At 37.7% G+C, this 22,520-nt stretch overlaps 1 protein-coding gene across 5 annotated transcripts in view; it reads right to left on the bottom strand.

Annotated features, from left to right (window-relative positions):
* LOC117343549 (neuromedin-K receptor-like) overlaps positions 1-22,520 on the bottom strand; it is a 58,697-nt gene that overhangs the window by 9,922 nt on the left and 26,255 nt on the right. For 4 of the 5 annotated variants that reach the window (XM_033905949.1, XM_033905948.1, XM_033905946.1 and 1 more), the window contains exons 3-4: positions 5,946-6,947; positions 4,715-4,838 (exon numbers count right to left, since the gene is read on the bottom strand). In XM_033905949.1, the coding sequence (XP_033761840.1) occupies positions 4,715-4,838; positions 5,946-6,893 (1,072 nt within the window). In that variant the 5' untranslated portion in view covers positions 6,894-6,947. Of the gene's footprint in view, positions 1-4,714; positions 4,839-5,945; positions 6,948-12,857; positions 13,260-22,520 lie in introns of those variants that run through there. The other variant, XM_033905947.1, reaches the window with a different exon arrangement.

Raw genomic sequence — 22,520 nt, 5'->3', positions numbered from 1 at the left:
ATCAGGAAAGACGACTGACGACATTTAACGACAAACGAACACTCAGAGGATTACAAGAAGTTCAAATCAGGAAGGAAATCAATAATGGGAAACGATAAAAAGAATTGGGAGACAAGCGCAATGCTATCGAATCAATTCTTTATGTTGGTAAGTTGAAAGCTTATTCAGATAAGCATTGATCATATATAGCCAAATAGAGCATGCATACTGTATATCCTAGATTCAAAAAGGAATAGGTACATTGTTCGATTAAAAACGGCCGGTGTGCGCGTTTGTGTGTGTGCGTGCGTGGGTTTGTGCGCGTGTGCGAGCGAGCGAGCGAGCGTGTGTGTTTGTGTGTGTGTGTGTGTGTGTGGGTGTGTGAGGGTATGTGTGGGTAGCTTTTGTGTGAACGAACCCCATCCCATATTAGAAAAATAGCGAATGAGTTGAGATAATGCTAACGGAGCTTTAAATTCGATGCAAGAAGACAAAATTGACTAACATTTATGGAAACATATGCATATCCACATGATTCACATAACGGGTTATCTAGACTATATCAAACTGTTCTTGAAAAAAAACGAATGCAGATAGGCAGTGAAACCATTATTGCCAGGTGCTCTAGTTCAGACGTTTCTGTAGCATTGGAGGAAGGTCAACTGATAACATACAAGTATATCCCAGGCCGTTTCATCTCTTGAAAAACAATAGAATATCAGAAAACATTTAACTCTATTTAAACACACCATATGAGAGGAGGACAACATACAGATAAAAATATAAGTATAATCTATGACTATTGAAAAAGTACCAGATGTTTCAAAAGAGAAAGCGTCTTCTGGTTTATCGATAGCATTCGCGAAGTTAATCTAGGACAAACATATGGCAGTAAATGCAAAAGAGCATCGATCACACATCGAATATCCCTTTGTGTGATAAAGACGTCAGCGTAAATAATCTCTAGTTTTCATTAACCTGTATCTAAGTCATCCCAGTCCATATCACTTAGGTCTTTCCGTTAATCACTTTATCGCATAATGAGATGAAAGAATGGTATCCAAGTATCCATCAACGTCCTAATATGTAGTCGGGGTGATGTAAACAAATATGGGCTTAGGCTCTAAATTCAGAACCACAAATAGAAACCGAACATAGCACTTAATGCCGAACACGAACTTAATACTCGACTGTATTATCAAATGACGAGAAAAACAGAAACAATAAAGAAACGGGAGTATGTTTGCCTGCAGTACTGCTTTATTAATCAGTTACCAACCATTTTCATTAAACTTCATACGGGTTATGCGGTTGCTATGTTACCGTTAACTGCCAAGTCTGTTTGTCTCATAGACGCTATTAGACGCTATTAGCTGCCGAGTATTTTTAATGATAGCACCTAATAGACCTATTGTGTAAAATAACAAGACGATATAATGTGTAAGCGTTTAGAATAAAAGTTCATCTACAATATTTGAAATCTGGTGAAGCAAGGTTAAACTTATACTGAATTTGACAAAGTTGAACATACTTATATTGGATTTGACAACGTTGAACATACTTATACTGAATATGACAAGGCTGAACATTCTGATAATCACTAGATGCAAAGACATTTTAACAATATTATACCATAGAGAACTCATTTTTATTCAATACCATACCATCATATTATTTCGAATCCAGATTTTGAAAATCGAGATATAGTGTTAGCATGTACCTAACTTATACTCCATCAGAGAGGAACAAATTACTAAGGAAGTCGAATGGGACATATATATGGATATCATTATAGACATTAAGTAGGGCAGAGGACCATTTTGTGCAATGATCAAACGTCTTTGTAATTCAAATATCGGATTAGTGGACAGGTAAGCTATCTTCCTCGTGCATTAGCAGATCAGCCATGTGACTTTTATATCCCAGTCCCGGTGGGAGAAAGGATCGCATTTCCCTTCACATTCTATACCGTACGGTGCTAATTGCAATTTTTTGTTTCCAGGCAAGTTAATATGACAGCTCTAGAGCTACCTTATACTGTCACAAAAGGGTTTACGCAACCATAATAGCATTCGTGTATACTTATCTGTTAAAGGTGTCAGAAAGAAAGACAACCAAAATGTAAAGATACAGTATTCCAAAACAAACACTGTATTTTAATTAAATTGTCAATTATCAAATTCATAAAAGATTTTCTACAATTTCGCGGTAGGTTGGCTTTATTTCCATTATTTGATAACTGTAATATTGATAACGATTAATGCAAATTGATAAGTGGTAACCTCTCGGTAAAATTCACGGAGACTCAAATTAAGGATCAATTAAGGACCATTGGACGTTAGAGTGCTCGTGCTTCAGTAAAGACAGATGTGCTAACGTGTCAATAAAACAAAGCCTTCTGTGTATCTTTGAACAATAGTATCGTTTCTATACTATTAAAACCTCAAGAATAACACGAGCAGGACAATCAGTTGGGGACGGAAAAGTAATGCCGTAATCCTTTCTATTTTCGTGCCCTTATATTTCAGTACAATTATGAAATAGCGCAGCCACAATATTTGTGATTTTATAAAGAAACTAAAATAAGTGTTATGATAATATGTCATAATGATTTCTGCGCCAGAACAGCAGTACGGAATATGATATGATTTATATTATACACGCGTAAATATTACCGACGAATTAATTCAAACTCAATGAGTTTATGCACAACCTCCAACCTAGCATATCGCCTCGGTGGTTAAATTTTGTATCAGGAAAAAAAAGACAAGCAACTTATAATCAAATAAATAATATCTGAAGCCATATTAAACTGAATGTGCGCAGTGCATGGTGCTCAAAATGACATACGTCACAGAAGCTGATGTCAAAAGTTCCTCAGAACTCGCAACAGGGTCGTGTTAGACATTTCCAAGCGAGAGGACCTTCCTGAGGACACAGTGAAAATACGATACACACCTAATCAGCTGGTAAAGAAAGAATATAATATACCACACAGGTGTTTGCAAATCGACATTAAAATGTTTGTCTGCGCCAGAAATACGAGTGAAACGGTTCAAAGGACGCAATTGTCATGACCATCTACTATTCTGACCTCGTAAAATAGCCATTCGCATTACTCGCTAGTTCTGATAACTATATGAAACAATGCAGCTGTTTGGTTTCGCGTTTTATTATGTTTCAGCGTTCATTTGAACACATTGCCTAGTTTATATTGAGGTTAAAAATATACATGCAAGTAATGTAACTTGCGCAAAAATGGTAAAAAATTTCGCTTATCATTAATGATAGCGTGAAATCTGAATGATGTTCTCACAACAGACATCTCGCTTGGTACATTTGTTTGTTGGTTTAGCTGGATTTCTGGAGCAGACGACAAAAACAAAATGGAATGACGTTGTGAACGACATGTAAAAGCAAAATACCATGGTGACAGAAGAATTGATACCCTAATTTGGACCCTCAAAACGTTTCTTGTCTGGAAATTAAAACACATTATTCTCATTTTATTTTATAGATATAGTACTTTCATGTAAATTATCTAGGTACAAATTCAAACTGAATTTTTATGGATCAACGCTCTTGTGAGTGTAAGATATACATTTTGTTTATACTGTGCATGATCCAAATAGTTTGATTGATTAAATTCCAAGGTGATTGCATTTTTTTCATATAATCTATAATTGCCTTTTCAAATTTACAATTTTAACATTTCTGGACTGCCAAACTTTTCCCCCTAGCATCACTGACAATTCCTGGATTGGAGAAATAGCTGTGCGATGTCGTTTTATTTTTATTGTGTTATTATATCATTCTATTTCGGAAAGGTAAGCATGTGTTTAGTCTCTGTCAAAATTTGACATCCCCTTCAAAGAAATAGAATGCTCTGCGTAAAAATGTTACTCATGAAAAAATGGAATATCATCACAGTGGTTTTCTATGAATGGACAATCACATAAGCGCTGGGACAATGCCAGAGATGTCGTTTTTTTTATAAAGCACATGCGTATGTGTTAAAACGCTGTTCGGTATATATCGAAGGAGGAAGCTTAATCAACACAATGCACTCTGATTATTATCAATGCAAATACTGTTTTGTATCAGATATTGCCCCAAGGAAAAAATCGTAAGTAAAGAAATACACCGTAGGAGATAATACATATATTCAAAGTAGATAAAGAAAAACATGATACAAAAAACTGTATATTTGCAGAAAATAGTAAATACAAAAAATCATTTAAACGTTAAAAATCCCAAGATATGTTTTAATCTAATATATTGTAATATACACGTTGAAAATACATCCCATTTCCGAGCAAAATTCAAATTTGTACAAAGAAAACAGCACATTTAATTAGTACAGGCCATCGACTAGTTTGTATAGCTTCAGATCAAATTCTATTTATGTTTATACTTTATAGCATTCGTGTTTTTTCATCGTATCCTAACTGTGAGAAACAATCAAACGAATGCGGAAAAATATCTATAGGAAGACGAAATGCGGAAAAAAAATACATTTGATGAATTTAGATATTTGAAATTACTGAAAGTATTTCTGGTATAAAAACTTACCGATTTTACAGTTCATAATTTCAAATTACAAATATCGAATTCAATTCAGTTGCTACTCTTTTTTCCCAACAAAGCCTGTAAGAATAAAGCGTAATTATGCTATCCTGTTCATAACAGTGTATTGTTCAAGCCAAGATTTAGCTTTGATGTGTACTATACCTACCATCGCTAACGACATAGGACGGTTCCTGGCAGAGAATTTCTTTGTATCCCTCCCGGAACGAGGGGCTCCTCCATGCGTAGATGATTGGGTTACACGCGCTATTCATGTACCCAAAACAATAGGCCTGCAACAAAAGTAGAATCCATTCGAGTTATAAAATAAAGCCCGAGTAGCTTCAAGTCTGGAGTATCAATATGATAAAAATAGTTCCAATTCCATATTGATGAGAAATGGTTTATTAATATCGTAGGTTACATGTATTTTACATAATCTTACAATGGTTCCAAAATAGAAGATTTGCCCTAAAGGTAATTTAGATGTAGAATTTCCATTTCCTTACTTTTGCATTGCCAAGCCCAAGAAAATGTCACTTTCAGGATTGCAAGCTCTAATTAGGACTTTATGGTTATAAAGATACTTTGTAAGTTGACATGTAGACGAATACATCATGAAAATCAACAGTTATAATCATCTCCGTCATGTCAATTTCACTTTATTTCAGACGATAATGTTACGTCTCGCGTAAACCAAACAAAAGCACTGTAACAAATGTGCTCTGGAGTGCATATGGCCTTAAAGTTTATAACACCGATTAATTATGTTCAAAACACAATTAAATACAGATCTTTCTGAATGGTTGTTGTATGCACAGATCAATGCAATTCGGAAACATGTTACCTGTTATGGATCAGTTACAAGTTCTCAAAATTAATATGAAATTCATCCTTGATTATGTGTCTTGATTATATTGCTTGTGTTGTGTTCTCCGCCACCTTGTCATTCAATTTGCAATGTGTATACATAAATATGAATATTTGTTATCTTATGTGCTGTGTTGCATTTGGACATGAATTTAATTACTTGGTGATACAGGTAATTTCCTTTTGTCTCTTCTACGGTTAAACCCGTGTATTCTTATTATAATAATTATCGTTAACTTGCCAAGTCCAAGAAAATGACAACTTCAGGGGCAAAACAATGTAAGAAAGCCTCGAATAATTCAGATTCCAGTAAAGCCACAACCCACGACGCAGAAATGTCTTCATTGGTAAATGATCATTATATTGAGGTTCATATGAAGGTATAGTATTGAATTTGGGAACGAAATAGTAATTTTACTACTACAGACACCAGAGTATTTTATTTCTTATATTACATACTAAGTATTAATTGATATAACGTACAATATGAGCGACTGGACCATAATGATATATTAACAAATCATACTTACGACAGCGTTCAAATATGGTGGGAACTTCGTTTTGTCAGGTTCAAAGGTCACGTAATTAGCATAAACACAGTAGGGTATCCAACACAAGACAAAGCAGGCGAGCACGATGAACAATGTGATCGTGACCCGACGCTGTTGACTATAGATCTGCGCTCTATCCATTGCAGTGTTCTCGTCCATTCTCTGCATGTGTTCTCGTATCTCACCGAACATACGAGAGTATGCGAATATCATGATAAAGAGAGGCAGAAATATATTCGAAGTCTGTATGATAATATGGAACAATAGTGACTTGGTCGTTATCACAGGGTAGGCGGGGCCACATTGCATGGTGCCTTCTTTGAACTCGGCGTGGGACAGGATGACGGTGGTCAGAGCGGCGCACATCACGCCCCATCCCCAAGCCGCAAAAATCATCAGGAGAATTTTACATTTGGTGATCCGTGTCAATGGACGGGTGATTGACAGGTACTTATGAATACTTATATGCATGAGGGTATGAATAGAAGTTATGAAACATGCAGCATTTAAAAAACTGTTGATTGTACACAAACTAGGTCCGAGTACCCAGTCTTGTGCTATCAATGTCGCCAATGAAAATGGAGCCAGCAGTATTCCTATTAAAAAATCCGCCACTGCTAAACTAACGAGGAACATATTGGTCCTAGTGCGCATGCCTCGATGTCGTACAACCACTGCTATTACCATTAGGTTTCCAAATATAGCTAAAATCATCGATATAGACAACCAGGTGCCGAATATGATCTGTTCAGTGAAGGAAAAGGTCTTTCGTTCCCTTGTGACGTTGGCGAAATCTGTAATATTTGAAACGTTCAATCTTTCCATACTTGTGTATGTGACGTCAGATAGGACGGGAAAGGGCAGCATTGTGACCCCTCCGACACCGCCTTCTGCCCATCCCACAATCCGCTCCGAATTGTTAACCATGGTTTATCTTGTTAATAAAGCACCGTGTCCGGGTCATCCTACGGGATTGGACATCTGCAACATATGAAAGCATTTTGATTTTTTTAATAAAATTCATAATCTCATGATTTATATATTGTAAGGCTTCAAGATTTTAATCCCGTTGCCCAAAAACTTTTTCAAACACTTCCTTCTTGTCTAGTAATATGACGCCTATTCATGTAAAACTATCACCAGATGCCGTTCAATATTTATCATCGCAAATTTCGTGTATCGTGAATCTCTTACACTATATGGACATCAGTGTGTGGATGGCTGTTATGAAAGGTAGTCAAAATATTTATAACACCAAATGTTATCGTAATAAAAAAAAGGTTCAGTGTTTGGATAACTATACAAACAGGGCGGCCAAACGTTTTCACTTTGTAAGACACTGTCTTATAATACTTTGTAATTTGACATCCTCAGAAGACAGTATGAGTTCAGTCGGAGTCAGAAGTAAGGCTCAACCTGTGACAGATAATCATTCAATTACAAAACACAATAAAACAAACATAGATGTAGCTTTTTAATAATGCTCACTGTAGCGTGTCCAGAACACTAATTAGCCAAATACCATCTTAAGGATATACCGGTTAAGGAATAGACGTTTTGAGGGCTTGCTTCGTTAAGTTTGAAGCAGGCACAAAAATAAACGAAGACCAATCTTAATATTAGGAATTAATTCATCAGCGTGGTATAATTGTTTCGAAAGGTTTTTATCCTAGACAAAAACAGCGATTAAAAACTGTGTTTGTGAGTTTTCGTAAACGCCAGTTTTCTTTGTGGAACAACGAGACAGCCATTTGACAAACATTTGACAACAGACGTTTTCGAACACTTGCAAAAACAGTTCTAAAACATTATTTGTGTTTAAGATGAACATGGTTACCTCAACATTTCACGTTAAGAGAACTACATCATACATATCAACAGCTATAATATTCGTTATGTCAATTTCACTTTATTTCGGATGGTGAAATTGATTCTCGTGCAAACAAATTGAAAACATCGTGCACTTCCTGTTTTACAGCATTGATTAATTCTCTTCAAAACCATAATTAGATGAGATGTTTCCATGTGGCTGTCGTATGCACAGACCAACGCATTAGCAAAAACCTATTACTGGCATCCGTTAAACTCCGGAATTCTAATTATCTGTATTACATAATGTACGAATAAACACAAAAATCCTTAGAGTCGTTGCTATGAATCTGTTCTGAGATAGCGTACTTCGGCTGTGGGAGGCAGTGTCCGCGTAACGTGTTGTAGTTTGTGATCTGCTGCATCTGCTTGTAAATCTATATAAGCAATACCGCACCTTATTTGATGGTTTAAATACAGAATCTTATTTGATAGTAGCAATGCAGTACCTTATTTGATAGTAACAATGCAGTATCTTATTTGATAGTAGCAATGCAGTACCTTATTTGATAGTAACAATGCAGTACCTTATTTGATAGTAACAATGCAGTTACGTATTTGATAGTAACAATGCAGTATCTTATTTGATAGTAGCAATGCAGTATATTTAAGGATTGAATCTTGATTTGGTCGATTTCATGGGGTCATGAATTGAGTTGCTATGGAGACAAATTTAATGAACTGCGAAGCAGTTCATGTTGAATTTGTCTCCAGAGCAACTCAATTCATGACCCCATGAAGTCGACCAAATCAAGATTCAATCCTTATATTTCAATTGTTTTTTTCCGAATAAAAACGTCGGTCTAGATATTAATGTCTCGAAGCTTGTGCAAGTCCAAATGAGGAAAAGCCAGAGGAGTTCCGGATTGTGCATGTCTAGTCGGTCGAGTAAAATAGTCCGCAATATTAGGATTAAAAACAACATTATTTTGTCAAAATAGAAGTATTTAGCATATCAGGTCTTTCATAAAATACAAGAATACATTATAAATTTGATAATTTTAATAATTATTCCATGTTTATAACAACAATGTAGAAAAAGTGAAATCGTTCCGCGGAAGGATTCATGTATTCATACGCACTGATCAGTGCTAATCTGGTCAAATTCATGAGCAAATGAAACAGATTAAGTTTGGTAGTTTCAATGAGTCCAACTTGAGTAGAAATTGAAATATTATTTGATAGTAACAATGCAGTGTCTTATTTGATACATATATCGATACAGTACACCGCCTGTATTAGATAGATACAATATACCGCCTGTATTTGATAGATACAATATACCGCCTGTATTAGATAGATACAATATACCGCCTGTATTTGATAGATACAATATACCGCCTGTATTTGATAGATACAAACCACCGCCTGTATTTGATAGATACAATACACCGCCTGTATTTGATAGATACAATACACCGCCTGTATTTGATATATACAGTACACCGCCTGTATTAGATACAATACATCGCCTGTATTAGATAGATACAATACACCGCCTGTATTAGATAGATACAATACACCGCCTGTATTAGATAGATACAATACACCGCCTGTATTTGATATATACAATACATCGCCTGTATTTGATAGATACAACATACAGCCTGTATTAGATAGATACAATACACCGTCTGTATTAGATAGATACAATACACCGCCTGTATTAGATAGATACAATACACCGCCTGTATTTGATAGATACAATACACCGCCTGTATTTGATAGATACAATACACCGCCTGTATTTTTAGATACAATACACCGCCTGTATTTGATATATACAATACACCGCCTGTATTAGATACAGTACACCGCCTGTATTAGATAGATACAGTACACCGCCTGTATTTGATAGATACAATACACCGTCTGTATTTGATAGATACAATACATCGCCTGTATTTGATAGATACAGTGCACCGTCTGTATTTGATAGATACAGTACACCGCCTGTATTAGATAGATACAATACACCGCCTGTATTAGATAGATACAGTACACCGCCTGTATTAGATAGATACAATACACCGCCTGTATTAGATAGATACAATACACCGCCTGTATTTGATAGATACAATACACCGCCTGTATTTGATAGATACAATACACCGCCTGTATTAGATACAATATACCGCCTGTATTTGATATATACAGTACACCGCCTGTATTAGATAGATACAATACACCGCCTGTATTAGATACAATATACCGCCTGTATTAGATAGATACAATACACCGCCTGTATTAGATACAATATACCGCCTGTATGTGATAGATACAATACACCGCCTGTATTTGATAGATACAATACACCGCCTGTATTAGATACAATACACCGCCTATATTTGATAGATACAATACACCACCTGTATTTGATAGATACAATACACCACCTGTATTTGATAGATACAATACACCGCCTGTATTTGATAGATACAATACACCACCTGTATGTGATAGATACAATACACCACCTGTATTTGATATATACAATACACCGCCTGTATTAGATAGATACAGTACACCGCCTGTATTTGATAGATACAATACACCGCCTGTATTTGATAGATACAATACACCGCCTGTATTCGATAGATACAATACACCGCCTGTATTAGATACATACAATATACAGCCTGTATTAGATAGATACAATACACCGCCTGTATTTGATAGATACAATACACCACCTGTATTTGATAGATACAGTACACCGTCTGTATTTGATAGATACAATACACCGCCTGTATTTGATAGATACAATACACCGCCTGTATTTGATAGATACAATACACCGCCTGTATTAGATAGATACAATACACCGCCTGTATTAGATAGATACAGTACACCACCTGTATTTGATAGATACATTATACCGTCTGTATTTGATAGATACAATACACCGCCTGTATTTGATAGATACAATATACCGCCTGTATTTGATAGATACAATACACCACCTGTATTTGATAGATACAATACACTGCCTGTATTTGATAGATACAATACACTGCCTATATTTGATAGATACAATATACCGCCTGTATTTGATAGATACAATACACCGACTGAAATAGATACAATACACCGCCTGTATTTGATAGATACAATACACCGCCTGTATTTGATATATACAGTACACCGCCTGTATTAGATAGATACAATACACCGCCTGTATTAGATAGATACAATACACCGCCTGTATCTGATAGATACAATACACCGCCTGTATTAGATACAATACACCGCCTGTATTTGATAGATACAATACACCGCCTGTATTTGATACAGTACACCGCCTGTATTTGATACAATACACCGCCTGTATGTGATAGATACAATACACCGCCTGTATTTGATAGATACAATACACCGCCTGTATTTGATACAGTACACCGCCTGTATTTGATAGATACAATATACAGCCTGTATTTGATAGATACAGTACACCGTATGTATTTGATAGATACAATACACCGCCTGTATTAGATAGATACAATACACCGCCTGTATTTGATAGATACAATACACCGCCTGTATTTGATAGATACAATACACCGCCTGTATTAGATAGATACAATACACCACCTGTATTTGTTAGATACAATATACAGCCTGTATTTGTTAGATACAATATACAGCCTGTATTTGATAGATACAATACACCGCCTGTATTAGATACAATTTACCGCCTGTATTTGATAGATACAATATACCGCCTGTATTAGATACAATACACCACCTGTATTTGTTAGATACAATATACAGCCTGTATTTGTTAGATACAATATACAGCCTGTATTTGTTAGATACAATATACAGCCTGTATTTGTTAGATACAAAAAACAACGCCTCTATAAGATACAGACAATTTACTGCATGACATAATGATAGATACAATATACCGGCTGTTTTTAATAGAGATATTATACAGTCTGTATTTTATTATTTAGTGTCTGATTTTTGATTGTTGCATTGTGCATCATGTATCAGGAATAACACCCTACAAGTACTGTGTAGTAACAATATCTGTTCGCTGTATTTCAGCTATGATGAATACCCTATGCTCTTTATTTGATAAGTCTAACTATGGCCAAATTGTAACAACATTAGGAAGATTGCAGATTATTGCATTCAACCAACCTGAGTTAGTACAATGATTTACCGACTATCTAGAGGTCGGCTTGTAATTGATTTGTTATAAGAACAAACCTGTAGCTGTAAACATATCATTGGTCTTGAAAGCTAGTACATACATGTAAATCTCAAATTCAAAATACTATGGCATGTTCTTACATCTTCGCGGTTGACTATTTTCGTGTGGTTTTAAATATATTATAACAATAGTATGTAGTGTTCCTGTATCGGAGTCAACGCTCGCATGACTTTCATGTTCGTTTTTGTCTATTCGCGCGAACTAGAGCACGAAACAGAGCACCTTTTGGAATGTATGCGATTTTAAACGCTGTACGAAGATGTATCCTAAGCGATCTCTAACCATTTACAACATTGAGCAGTGATACAAGGTTTTAACTAATAAAAACTAGGACGTGTTTAAAGTGTACGAATGCCCTGCTCCTCCGCAAAGCAGTACCAATGCTAGATAACTACACTGTGGCGTTTATCTTCGGTCTTTGAAGCCTGGAATCTTATACAAGACTTTTATAAAGAGTCAGTCTGATCACAATTTATCAGGAAAAGAAATATTTCTAGAGTGATGATGATTATTTTCTTAGAAAAAATGATACCAAACAATGACTTTAGGCAAGAGGGGACGAGACGAACGAGGACTACTCATGTATGGCCTCCCTCACCACCACCTACCCATAGGGCGTGGCATAACAAATAAAAAAATAGACTCACTAAATTAAATATATAAACAGTAAGAACTCGTCGTAAACTGAACTGCTCGATACCCGAGTACCCCCCACGAAGTATTACACATTATATATTAGTCCATTGTGTATTGGTTCATCATGGTGTAAGCGGTATTTGATATATGATAATAGACAGTTCTACCTTGCAGGAGGTGATTCCTGTAACCATGTGTCCAGGTCTTCGCAAATACAAATCAAATAGTCCTTACTTCAGGCAAAAAGCCTGGGAAACCAACAATATACATAAACCATAGCCGGGACGGGTTTAACCTCCCTCGTCCTGAAATAGCTCCAAACGCACGACGGAAAACAGCTATAAATCCACGTTATTGCCAATATTGGTAATCCAAATGTTGTCAGTTTTTCAATGATCAAACTGCAAATCAAAGCTGGCCTCGTCAAATCAATATTAATGCCAACCTGTTTGAAATATGTTGTAAGACCAATAGATACTACTCGCGTTGAGATATCACCAGCACTTCACTCAAAATTCGTGTTATCTGCTGGACGGCGATACATGCAGTATATTAGAGCCGTGTTTACTCTGCTGTTGTATACTAATCAATCACGGCCAAGGTAAATGAGAGCACAGGTGAGTAATCAGTCACCTATAGCCTCCGATCTTCTACTTTTTGTCGTCACAGTGCGCTTGACGATATCAGATATCGATCTGTGCCTTACCTTAAAGTATTTGGACAGGTACTCCAAGCTGATGGTAATCCCTGTTAAAGGCAATCCAATTGTTTGCCCTAGCAATAGCACATGTGCAAATCAATGACCTTTTGTTGACGTACTGTACGGCGCTAACGAAGAAGGGTGATTACAAGAGGAAACGATAATGACACCTACGCCGCAATCTTGACTCATATACTAATCTAATGAAAAAACATATTGCATTCGAAGCCACCCACGCGTTATATACAAGGCCTTAAATCCCCTCAAATCCCGTACCATTTCCGCATAATGTGTATACAAAAGGTATATGAAAATAGACAAAATGTGAAGTTAATTAGTCCATAATATTAAAGTATAACACGCAGCAAAAAATACCACAGTTCTAAAGTGCCGGTTATGTTCTAAATGACAAAACAGCCGACGTATTGCTTCAAAACGATAAATTAGCAATGAACACTTGATATACACATGTATGTCTATGGTTTAATGACAAAATATATATCAAAATCATCTCTCGTTACAGCTTGTAGACATACATGTCCATATGAATGTTAAATAAATTCAAATGTCCTGTCCAACGTTAATGAGGTCAAACTGTGAAATATCCGCCGAAACTCAGGTTAAAATGATATGTCCGCCTAAAATCAGGTCAAAATGTGTGTTGTCCAGTAAAAATGAGGTCAAAGTGTGTAATGTCTGCTGAAAATGAGGTCAAAATGTTATGTCTGTCGGAAATGAGGTCAAAATGTTATGTTTGTCGGAAATGAGGTCAAAATGTGTAATGCCCGCCAGACGAATCGACGACAACTGACATAAGAATCTAGGTCAAATGTACCACACCCGCCATACAATTCTAGGTAAAGTCGACGACACCCGCAATACAAATCTTTAGTCAAATCGACGATACCCGCCATACGAATCTAGGTCGAATCGAGGACATCGGCCATAAAAATCATTGTAAATCGACGACTTCCGACATACGAATGTGGGTCGAATGGACGAAACCCGCCATACAAACCAAGGTCGAATCTACGACAATCGACATCAGAGCCTATGTCAAATCGACGTCACCCGCAATACAAATCTAGGTCAAATCGACGACGCCCGACGTACGAATCTAGGTCAAATTGGCGACATCCGACATACTGATCTAGGTCAAATAGACGACACCTGGAATACAAATCTAGGTCAAATCGACGACATCCGCCATAGAAATCTACTTCAAAAATACGGCAACCACCATGCAAATGTAGGTCAAATCAATGACATCCGCCATACGAATCTAGGTCAAATCAACGACACCTGCCATACAAATCTAGGTCAAATCGACGACATATGCAATACAAATCTAGGTCAAATCGACGACACATGCAATGCAAATCTGGATCAAATCGACGACACCCGCCATACGAAACTAGTACAAATGAGAATAAGGGTAGTGACAACATAACGCCTTAACACAACATTTGGGGACAAGTTCACCAACTGGAATCTATAGTAATATACCGATATTGTAAAAACAAATAAAAAGGCAAAATAGATATAGTATAAATTAGGGTTTTCATTATAGTAAGCATTGAAATTATCATTAGCATGAAACATGACTTTCTCCGGGATGTAATAGCTAGTTAACCCCACACAGCAACCTTCAAACCAAATGTTAGAACAAAAGTACACTTAAAAAGCAGATTGCTGTTGTCTTTCATCACTTGAATGTACCAGGATATACCGGGGTGACAACATATAAGCCCACCCAAACCTCCCCCATACCACCGCCTATCTCTCTCTTCGAGAGGCGAGTCAAAATTACTTTTGATGAATGAAATTCAACATACTGACAAAAACACCTTATTACATCAACATACTGACAAAAACACCTTATTACATCAACTTACTTTACCGGAACACCGTGGTCAGTATGGAGGGCGTTACTGTTTACTGTGTTACGTCATCATAGACGCGTTGTCGTTACTATTTAGAACCCACAGAAATATTAATTTATATTCATCCTTGATTGTTGTAGTATTCCCATAGACATTCGTCATGATGGAGACAATTCTGGAGATATACAACTGTGGAAATGTGATGACGTTCCGGTGTCACTGTGCGTCTCTGAGAACTTGACAAAAACTGTTCATTGATATTTTAATTGTCGATCTCAAATTAAAATGACAGCTTAAACGGATGTTGAATGTGTACTTTTATTGTAATGTGGAAAAGAATCATATAAAGTCATTAGAATTAATGCCACGAGGTTTCGGTACCGATGTAATTCTGTTTAGTTAAAAAAGTAAAAATGACACACCAAAAACAAATGGATAGAATGGGTAGAACATTGGAAGATGCCAGCACAATGTATTACAATATAGATATCTAGTTACTAATAAAGAAACACAGGATAGACTATTATATGCGATATATCTTCGTCGCTAAACGATGGGGAAATTGACACTCACCAATTCAACTAACACGCTCTCATGGTTACGGCTGCCCAGAAAGTCACACACATCTATATATATCTGAGATTCATGAAATTTTGTTAAATTGACAATTTCTAATATTTAAGTACAACTGTGATAATTACCACCTTAACGGAAGCTCTAATGTGACTATCTATCGTGTACATATATTCTAAGATTCGTTTACAGCGTGTTAACATTTCGAAACATTTTCCTCATCTGCAACCTGTTCTCGTTGGGGAATGATTCGCCTAGGTCTATTTATAAACATCTCGCATGACCACAAACAGCGATTGGAGTGTTGGTATAGTAGCATGCTTGTTGTTTTGACAGCCCCGGGCGAGCCTTAGAAACATATGGGGAATTGGGTATCGTTTCTGAGTAAGGATGCAGGATGGGATTCTTCTGATCATGACTTAACAAGTCTGCATGATAGGTCTCTCGTACAATGTTTACTGGGGTGTCTGGTCACGTTTATTTTCATCAAAAGTTTATAAGATGATTTGCAGATATGTGTAATCATTCATTGACCTCTTGACCTCCAACTTTAACAATTTAGATTTATATTAAACAAGACATGTCTAAACTTCACACATGTTAAAGAATACAGGTCCACGTTTGTTTGAACTATAAATACATAAATGTACGTTAGCGAGTCGCTCAATGTCGAATTAGATTTGCGCAAAATCTGACAAGGAATAGCTAAAAACATACTTATTGTGAGAAAACCATGCACAAACGCGTGTATTTGCTCTAGCTCCACGCAACCGAGGTCTTACAGGGCGTCACAAGCATAAAGATTATTTTCAACAGAACAATCACAAATAGCAGATCCTTAATCAGAACACGAGATTCCGTAGCGATCTTGGCGCCCACTATTGAATCATTTTTATTGGTTCTATGTCAGACTGATCTTCTCTCTACTTTTCCCTTCTGTCTTTTTTTCCTCTAGATAATCTGATGACAAGATCTAGCAGAACCTACTTGTGAAGTTTCAGTTGCACCTCTAGGGACTAAGTGGAACCTACACATGACGATTGAGGAATATCAACCTAATTCTTTTTTAAGAAAAGGAACACAAAAAATCAATTATCAAAATCCGAGATGAATGCCTGTCGGTCATTTTTATTTTTCTGATACATCTTAATTGAAATGACACAACTAGAGACAAAGGGGAACCAACACATAAAGTTTGGGGAATATCCCTCATGTACTTTTCAAGAAATAGCGATAACAATCCTCAATTCTCCGATTCGATATGGCCGCCTTTTGGCCATTTTATCGTCCTGAACAAAAATCTAAAATAAATGAACACAAGAAGGAGCAGATGGAACTTAAACATGAAGTTTATGGAATATCTCTCCAGAACTTTTCAAGAAAAAGCGATAACGAACTTCAATTCTTAAAATCTAAGATGGTCGCCTGCCGGCATTTTTTTTTTTTTTTTTTTTTCTGAACTAAAATAAAAAATGAATATGGATAACTAAGGACCAATCGGAGCCTGCACATGAAGTTTGAGGAAAATTCCTCAAAAACGTTTCAAGAAATAAGGATAACAAACTTCCATTATTTTTATCTGATCAAAAACCTTAATTATAATAGCTACTAGGGACCATGGGGAACCTACACATGAAGTTTGAGGAATAGCCCTCCAGTACTGTTTAAGAAACAGCGATAACAAACTTCAATTCTCAAACTGAAGATTGCTGCCTCGGCCATTTTTGTCTGCTAAAAATAAAAAATAAATTGGCACAACTAAGGACCAAAGGGAAACCTACACCTAAAGTATGACAAATATCAATCTAGTGGTTTTCAGGAAATAGCGATAACAAGGATTATTTATGGATTATTATACAAGAGGCATCCTGGCATCATAACATATTCCAGCAAGTTCACCGATATCTTATCACATAACCAGCCAGTGGAGATCATCGGTATATCCACATGGCACGACAATCTCAAAGTCGGCAATTCAGAGAAAAATCACATTCCCAGTCAAAGGGCATCGTATCCACTTCTTCTTTGTACAAAGCAATCTGCAAATCTTCCTTGTAATCTCGCGGTCGTCACGTAACAGGAAAACGATGTTCCATAATTATTAAGCGGAATACAGAGATCCTTCAGATAGCGCCTATAATCCTTCAAATTGATACTTAAAACTCATCGTCGTGACGTGAAAATTACTGGTGTATTTTTTTTTAATGTTTAGTAATTGTTTACCATGGCCATATCGCGACAAGGCTTTCTGCAATTTCCCACAGTGGGCCAATTGGACCTGACGAGCCGTCCAATCACACAGCCAAGAAAACCAATAACGCGACCTCCATTAAGTTCCCTGTGTGAAAGCTATTTAAAACATTTGTCAAACAATGCTATCTATGTCCAGTCTTTGATGCAACATAACCGGTAATATGGTGACGTTTTTATCCCTTCATGACGCAGTGACGCGTGAAAAACAGTTGATAAGGTATCGATCTCGATACACATGTTGTATATTATACCACGGCCATATCAGCTGACGCATAATGATAACATAATAATTATTCATACCGTAAACAGCCGACAGCGACAAACTAACCACAGCGTCATCACACAACGACAAACTAGACCACAGCGTCATCACACAACGACAAACTAAACCACAGCGTCATCACACAACGACAAACTAAACCACAGCGTCATCACACAACGACAAACTAAACCGCAGCGTCATCACACATGGACAAACTAAACCACAGCGTCATCACACAACGACAAACTAACCACAGCGTCTTCACACAACGACAAACTAAACCACAGCGTCATCACACAACGACAAACTAAACCACAGCGTCATCACACAACGACAAACTCAACCACAGCGTCATCACACAACGACAAACTAAACCACAGCGTCATCACACAACGACAAACTAAACCACAGCGTCATCACACAACGACAAACTAAACCACAGCGTCATCACACAACGACAAACTAGACCACAGCGTCATCACACAAGGACAAACTAAACCACAGCGTCACCACACAAGGACAAACTAAACCACAACGTCATCACACAATGACAAACTAAACCACAGCGTTATCAAACAACGACAAACTAAACCACAGCGTCATCACACAACGACAAAGTAAACCACAGCGTCATCACACAATGACAAACTAAACCACAGCGTCATCACACAACGACAAACTAAACCACAGCGTCATCACACAACGACAAACTAAACTATAGAGTCACCATTTAACGACAAACGAAACCATACCGTCAACACGCAAGACCAAACTTAACCTCAACGACAACACACAATGACAAACTTAATCATAGCGTCAACACACAGGCAAACTAAACCATACGTCACCACACAATGACAAACTGAATCATAGCGTCAGCACACAACGACAAAGTAAACCATAGCGTCAACACACAATGACAAACTAAATCATAGCGTCAACACACAATGACAAATTAAATCATAGCGTCACCACACAACGACAAACTAAATCATAGCGTCAACACACAATGACAAACTAACCAAGGCGTCACAATACAACGACAAACTAAACCACAGCGTCATCACACAATGACAAACTAACCACAGCGTCATCACACAACGACAAACTAAACCAATGCGTCATCACACAATGACAAACTAACCTCAGCGTCATCACACAACGACAAACTAACCACAGCGTCATCACACAAGGTCAAACTAAACCACAGCGTCATCACACAATGACAAACTAAACCACAACGTCATAACACACCGACACGTTAAACCACAACGTCAGCACACAATGACAAACTAGACCACAGCGTCACCACACAATGACAAACTAAACCACAGCGTCACCACACAATGACAAACTAGACCACAGCGTCACCACACAATGACAAACTAAACCACAGCGTCACCACACAAGGACAAACTAAACCACAGCGTCATCACACAAGGTCAAACTAAACCACAGCGTCATCACACAATGACAAACTAACCACAGCGTCACCACACAACGACAAACTAAACCACAGCGTCAGCACACAAGGACAAACTAAACCATAGCGTCAACACACAGACAAACTAAACCACAGCGTCATCACACAACGACAAACTAGACCACAGCGTCATCACACAACGACAAACTAAACCACAGCGTCATCACACATGGACAAACTAAACCACAGCGTCATCACACAACGACAAACTAACCACAGCGTCTTCACACAACGACAAACTAAACCACAGCGCCATCACACAACGACAAACTAAACCACAACGTCATCACACAACAACAAACTCAACCACAGCGTCATCACACAACGACAAACTAAACCACAGCGTCACCACACAACGACAAACTAAACCACAGCGTCATCACACAACGAAAAACTAAACCACAGGGTCATCACACAACGACAAACTAACCACAGCGTCATCATACAACGACAAACTAAACCACAGCGTCAACACACATGGACAAACTAAACCACAGCGTCATCACACAACGACAAACTAAACCACAGCGTCATCACACATGGACACATTAAACCACAACGTCAGCACACAATGGCAAACTAGACCACAGCGTCACCACACAATGACAAACTAAACCACAGCGTCACCACGCAAGGACAAACTAAACCACAGCGTCATCACACAACGACAAACTAAACCACAGCGTCACCACACAAGGACAAACTAAACCACAGCGTCATCACACAATGACAAACTAACCACAGCGTCACCACAAAACGACAAACTAAACCACAGCGTCATCACACAAGGACAAACTAAACCATAGCGTCAACACACAGACAAACTAAACCACAGCGTCATCACACAACGACAAACTAGACCACAGCGTCATCACACAACGACAAACTAAACCACAGCGTCATCACACATGGACAAACTAAACCACAGCGTCATCACACAACGACAAACTAACCACAGCGTCTTCACACAACGACAAACTAAACCACAGCGCCATCCCACAACGACAAACTAAACCACAGCGTCATCACACAACGACAAACTCAACCAAAGCGTCATCACACAACGACAAACTAAACCACAGCGTCATCACACAACGACAAACTAACCACAGCGTCATCATACAACGACAAACTAAACCACAGCGTCAACACACAACGACAAACTAAACCACAGCGTCATCACACACTGGCAAACTAACCACAGCGTCATCACACAACGACAAACTAAACCACAACGTCATCACACATGGACGAACTAAACCACAGCGTCACCATACAGTGACAAACTTAATCATAGCGTCACCATAAAACGACAAACTAAACACACAATGACACAAACTAACACACAGGGTCATCACACAACGACAAACTAAACCACAGCGTCATCACCCAACGACAAACTAAACCACAGCGTCATCACACAAGGGCAAACTATACCACAGCGTCATCACACAATGGTTAACTAACCACAGCGTCACCATACAGTGACAAACTTAATCATAGCGTCACCATAAAATGACAAACTAAACCACAGCGTCATCACACAATGTTTAACTAACCACAGCGTCACCATACAGTGACAAACTTAATCATAGCGTCACCATAAAATGACAAACTAAACCACAACGTCATCACACAATGGTTAACTAACCACAGCGTCACCATACAGTGACAAACTTAATCATAGCGTCACCATAAAACGACAAACTAAACCACAGCGTCACCACACAAGGACAAACTAAACCACAGCGTCATCACACAAGGTCAAACTAAACCACAGCGTCATCACACAATGACAAACTAACCACAGCGTCATCACACAATGGTTAACTAACCACAGCGTCAGCATACAGTGACAAACTTAATCATAGCGTCACCATAAAACGACAAACTAAACCACAACGTCATCACACAATGGTTAACTAACCACAGCGTCACCATACAGTGACAAACTTAATCATAGCGTCACCATAAAACGACAAACTAAACCACAGCGTCATCACACAACGACAAACTAACCATAGCGTCATCACACAACGACAAACTAAACCACAGCGTCAACACCCATGGACAAACTAAACCACAGCGTCATCACACAACGACAAACTAAACCACAGCGTCATCACACATGGACAAACTAAACCACAGCGTCATCACACAACGACAAACTAAACCACAGCGTCATCACACAATGGCAAACTAACCACAGCGTCATCACACAACGACAAACTAAACCACAGCGTCATCACACATGGACAAACTAAACCACAGCGTCATCACACAATGGTTAACTAACCACAGCGTCACCATACAGTGACACACTTAATCATAGCGTCACCATAAAACGACAAACTAAACACCGAAGTGTCAACACACAATGACAATCTAAACAATACCGTCGAGACACAACAAACTAAACAATACGGTCAACCAACAATGACAAACTAAACCACAGCGTCATCACACAATGATGCATTAAGGTAATTTTTTTTTTTTCATTTTTAACTGTACAAATGTAATGCCACACACCCAAAGAACTTCTAGGCAAAGAATCAACATCCTAATACTATTATTAAGTGAATGGTGTGCCAATATAAAATTTTAACCAAAACTTTAACCTGAAGAATACAGAGAAAAACGTTAAGTTCATAACATGCAAATATTTTCAAAAAATGA

The sequence above is a fragment of the Pecten maximus genome, chromosome 15, assembly GCF_902652985.1.
Source record: "Pecten maximus chromosome 15, xPecMax1.1, whole genome shotgun sequence".
NCBI lineage: Eukaryota > Metazoa > Mollusca > Bivalvia > Pectinida > Pectinidae > Pecten > Pecten maximus.
Note: the sequence above shows the minus strand (reverse complement) of the source record. Positions and strands in the feature narration are given on the sequence as shown.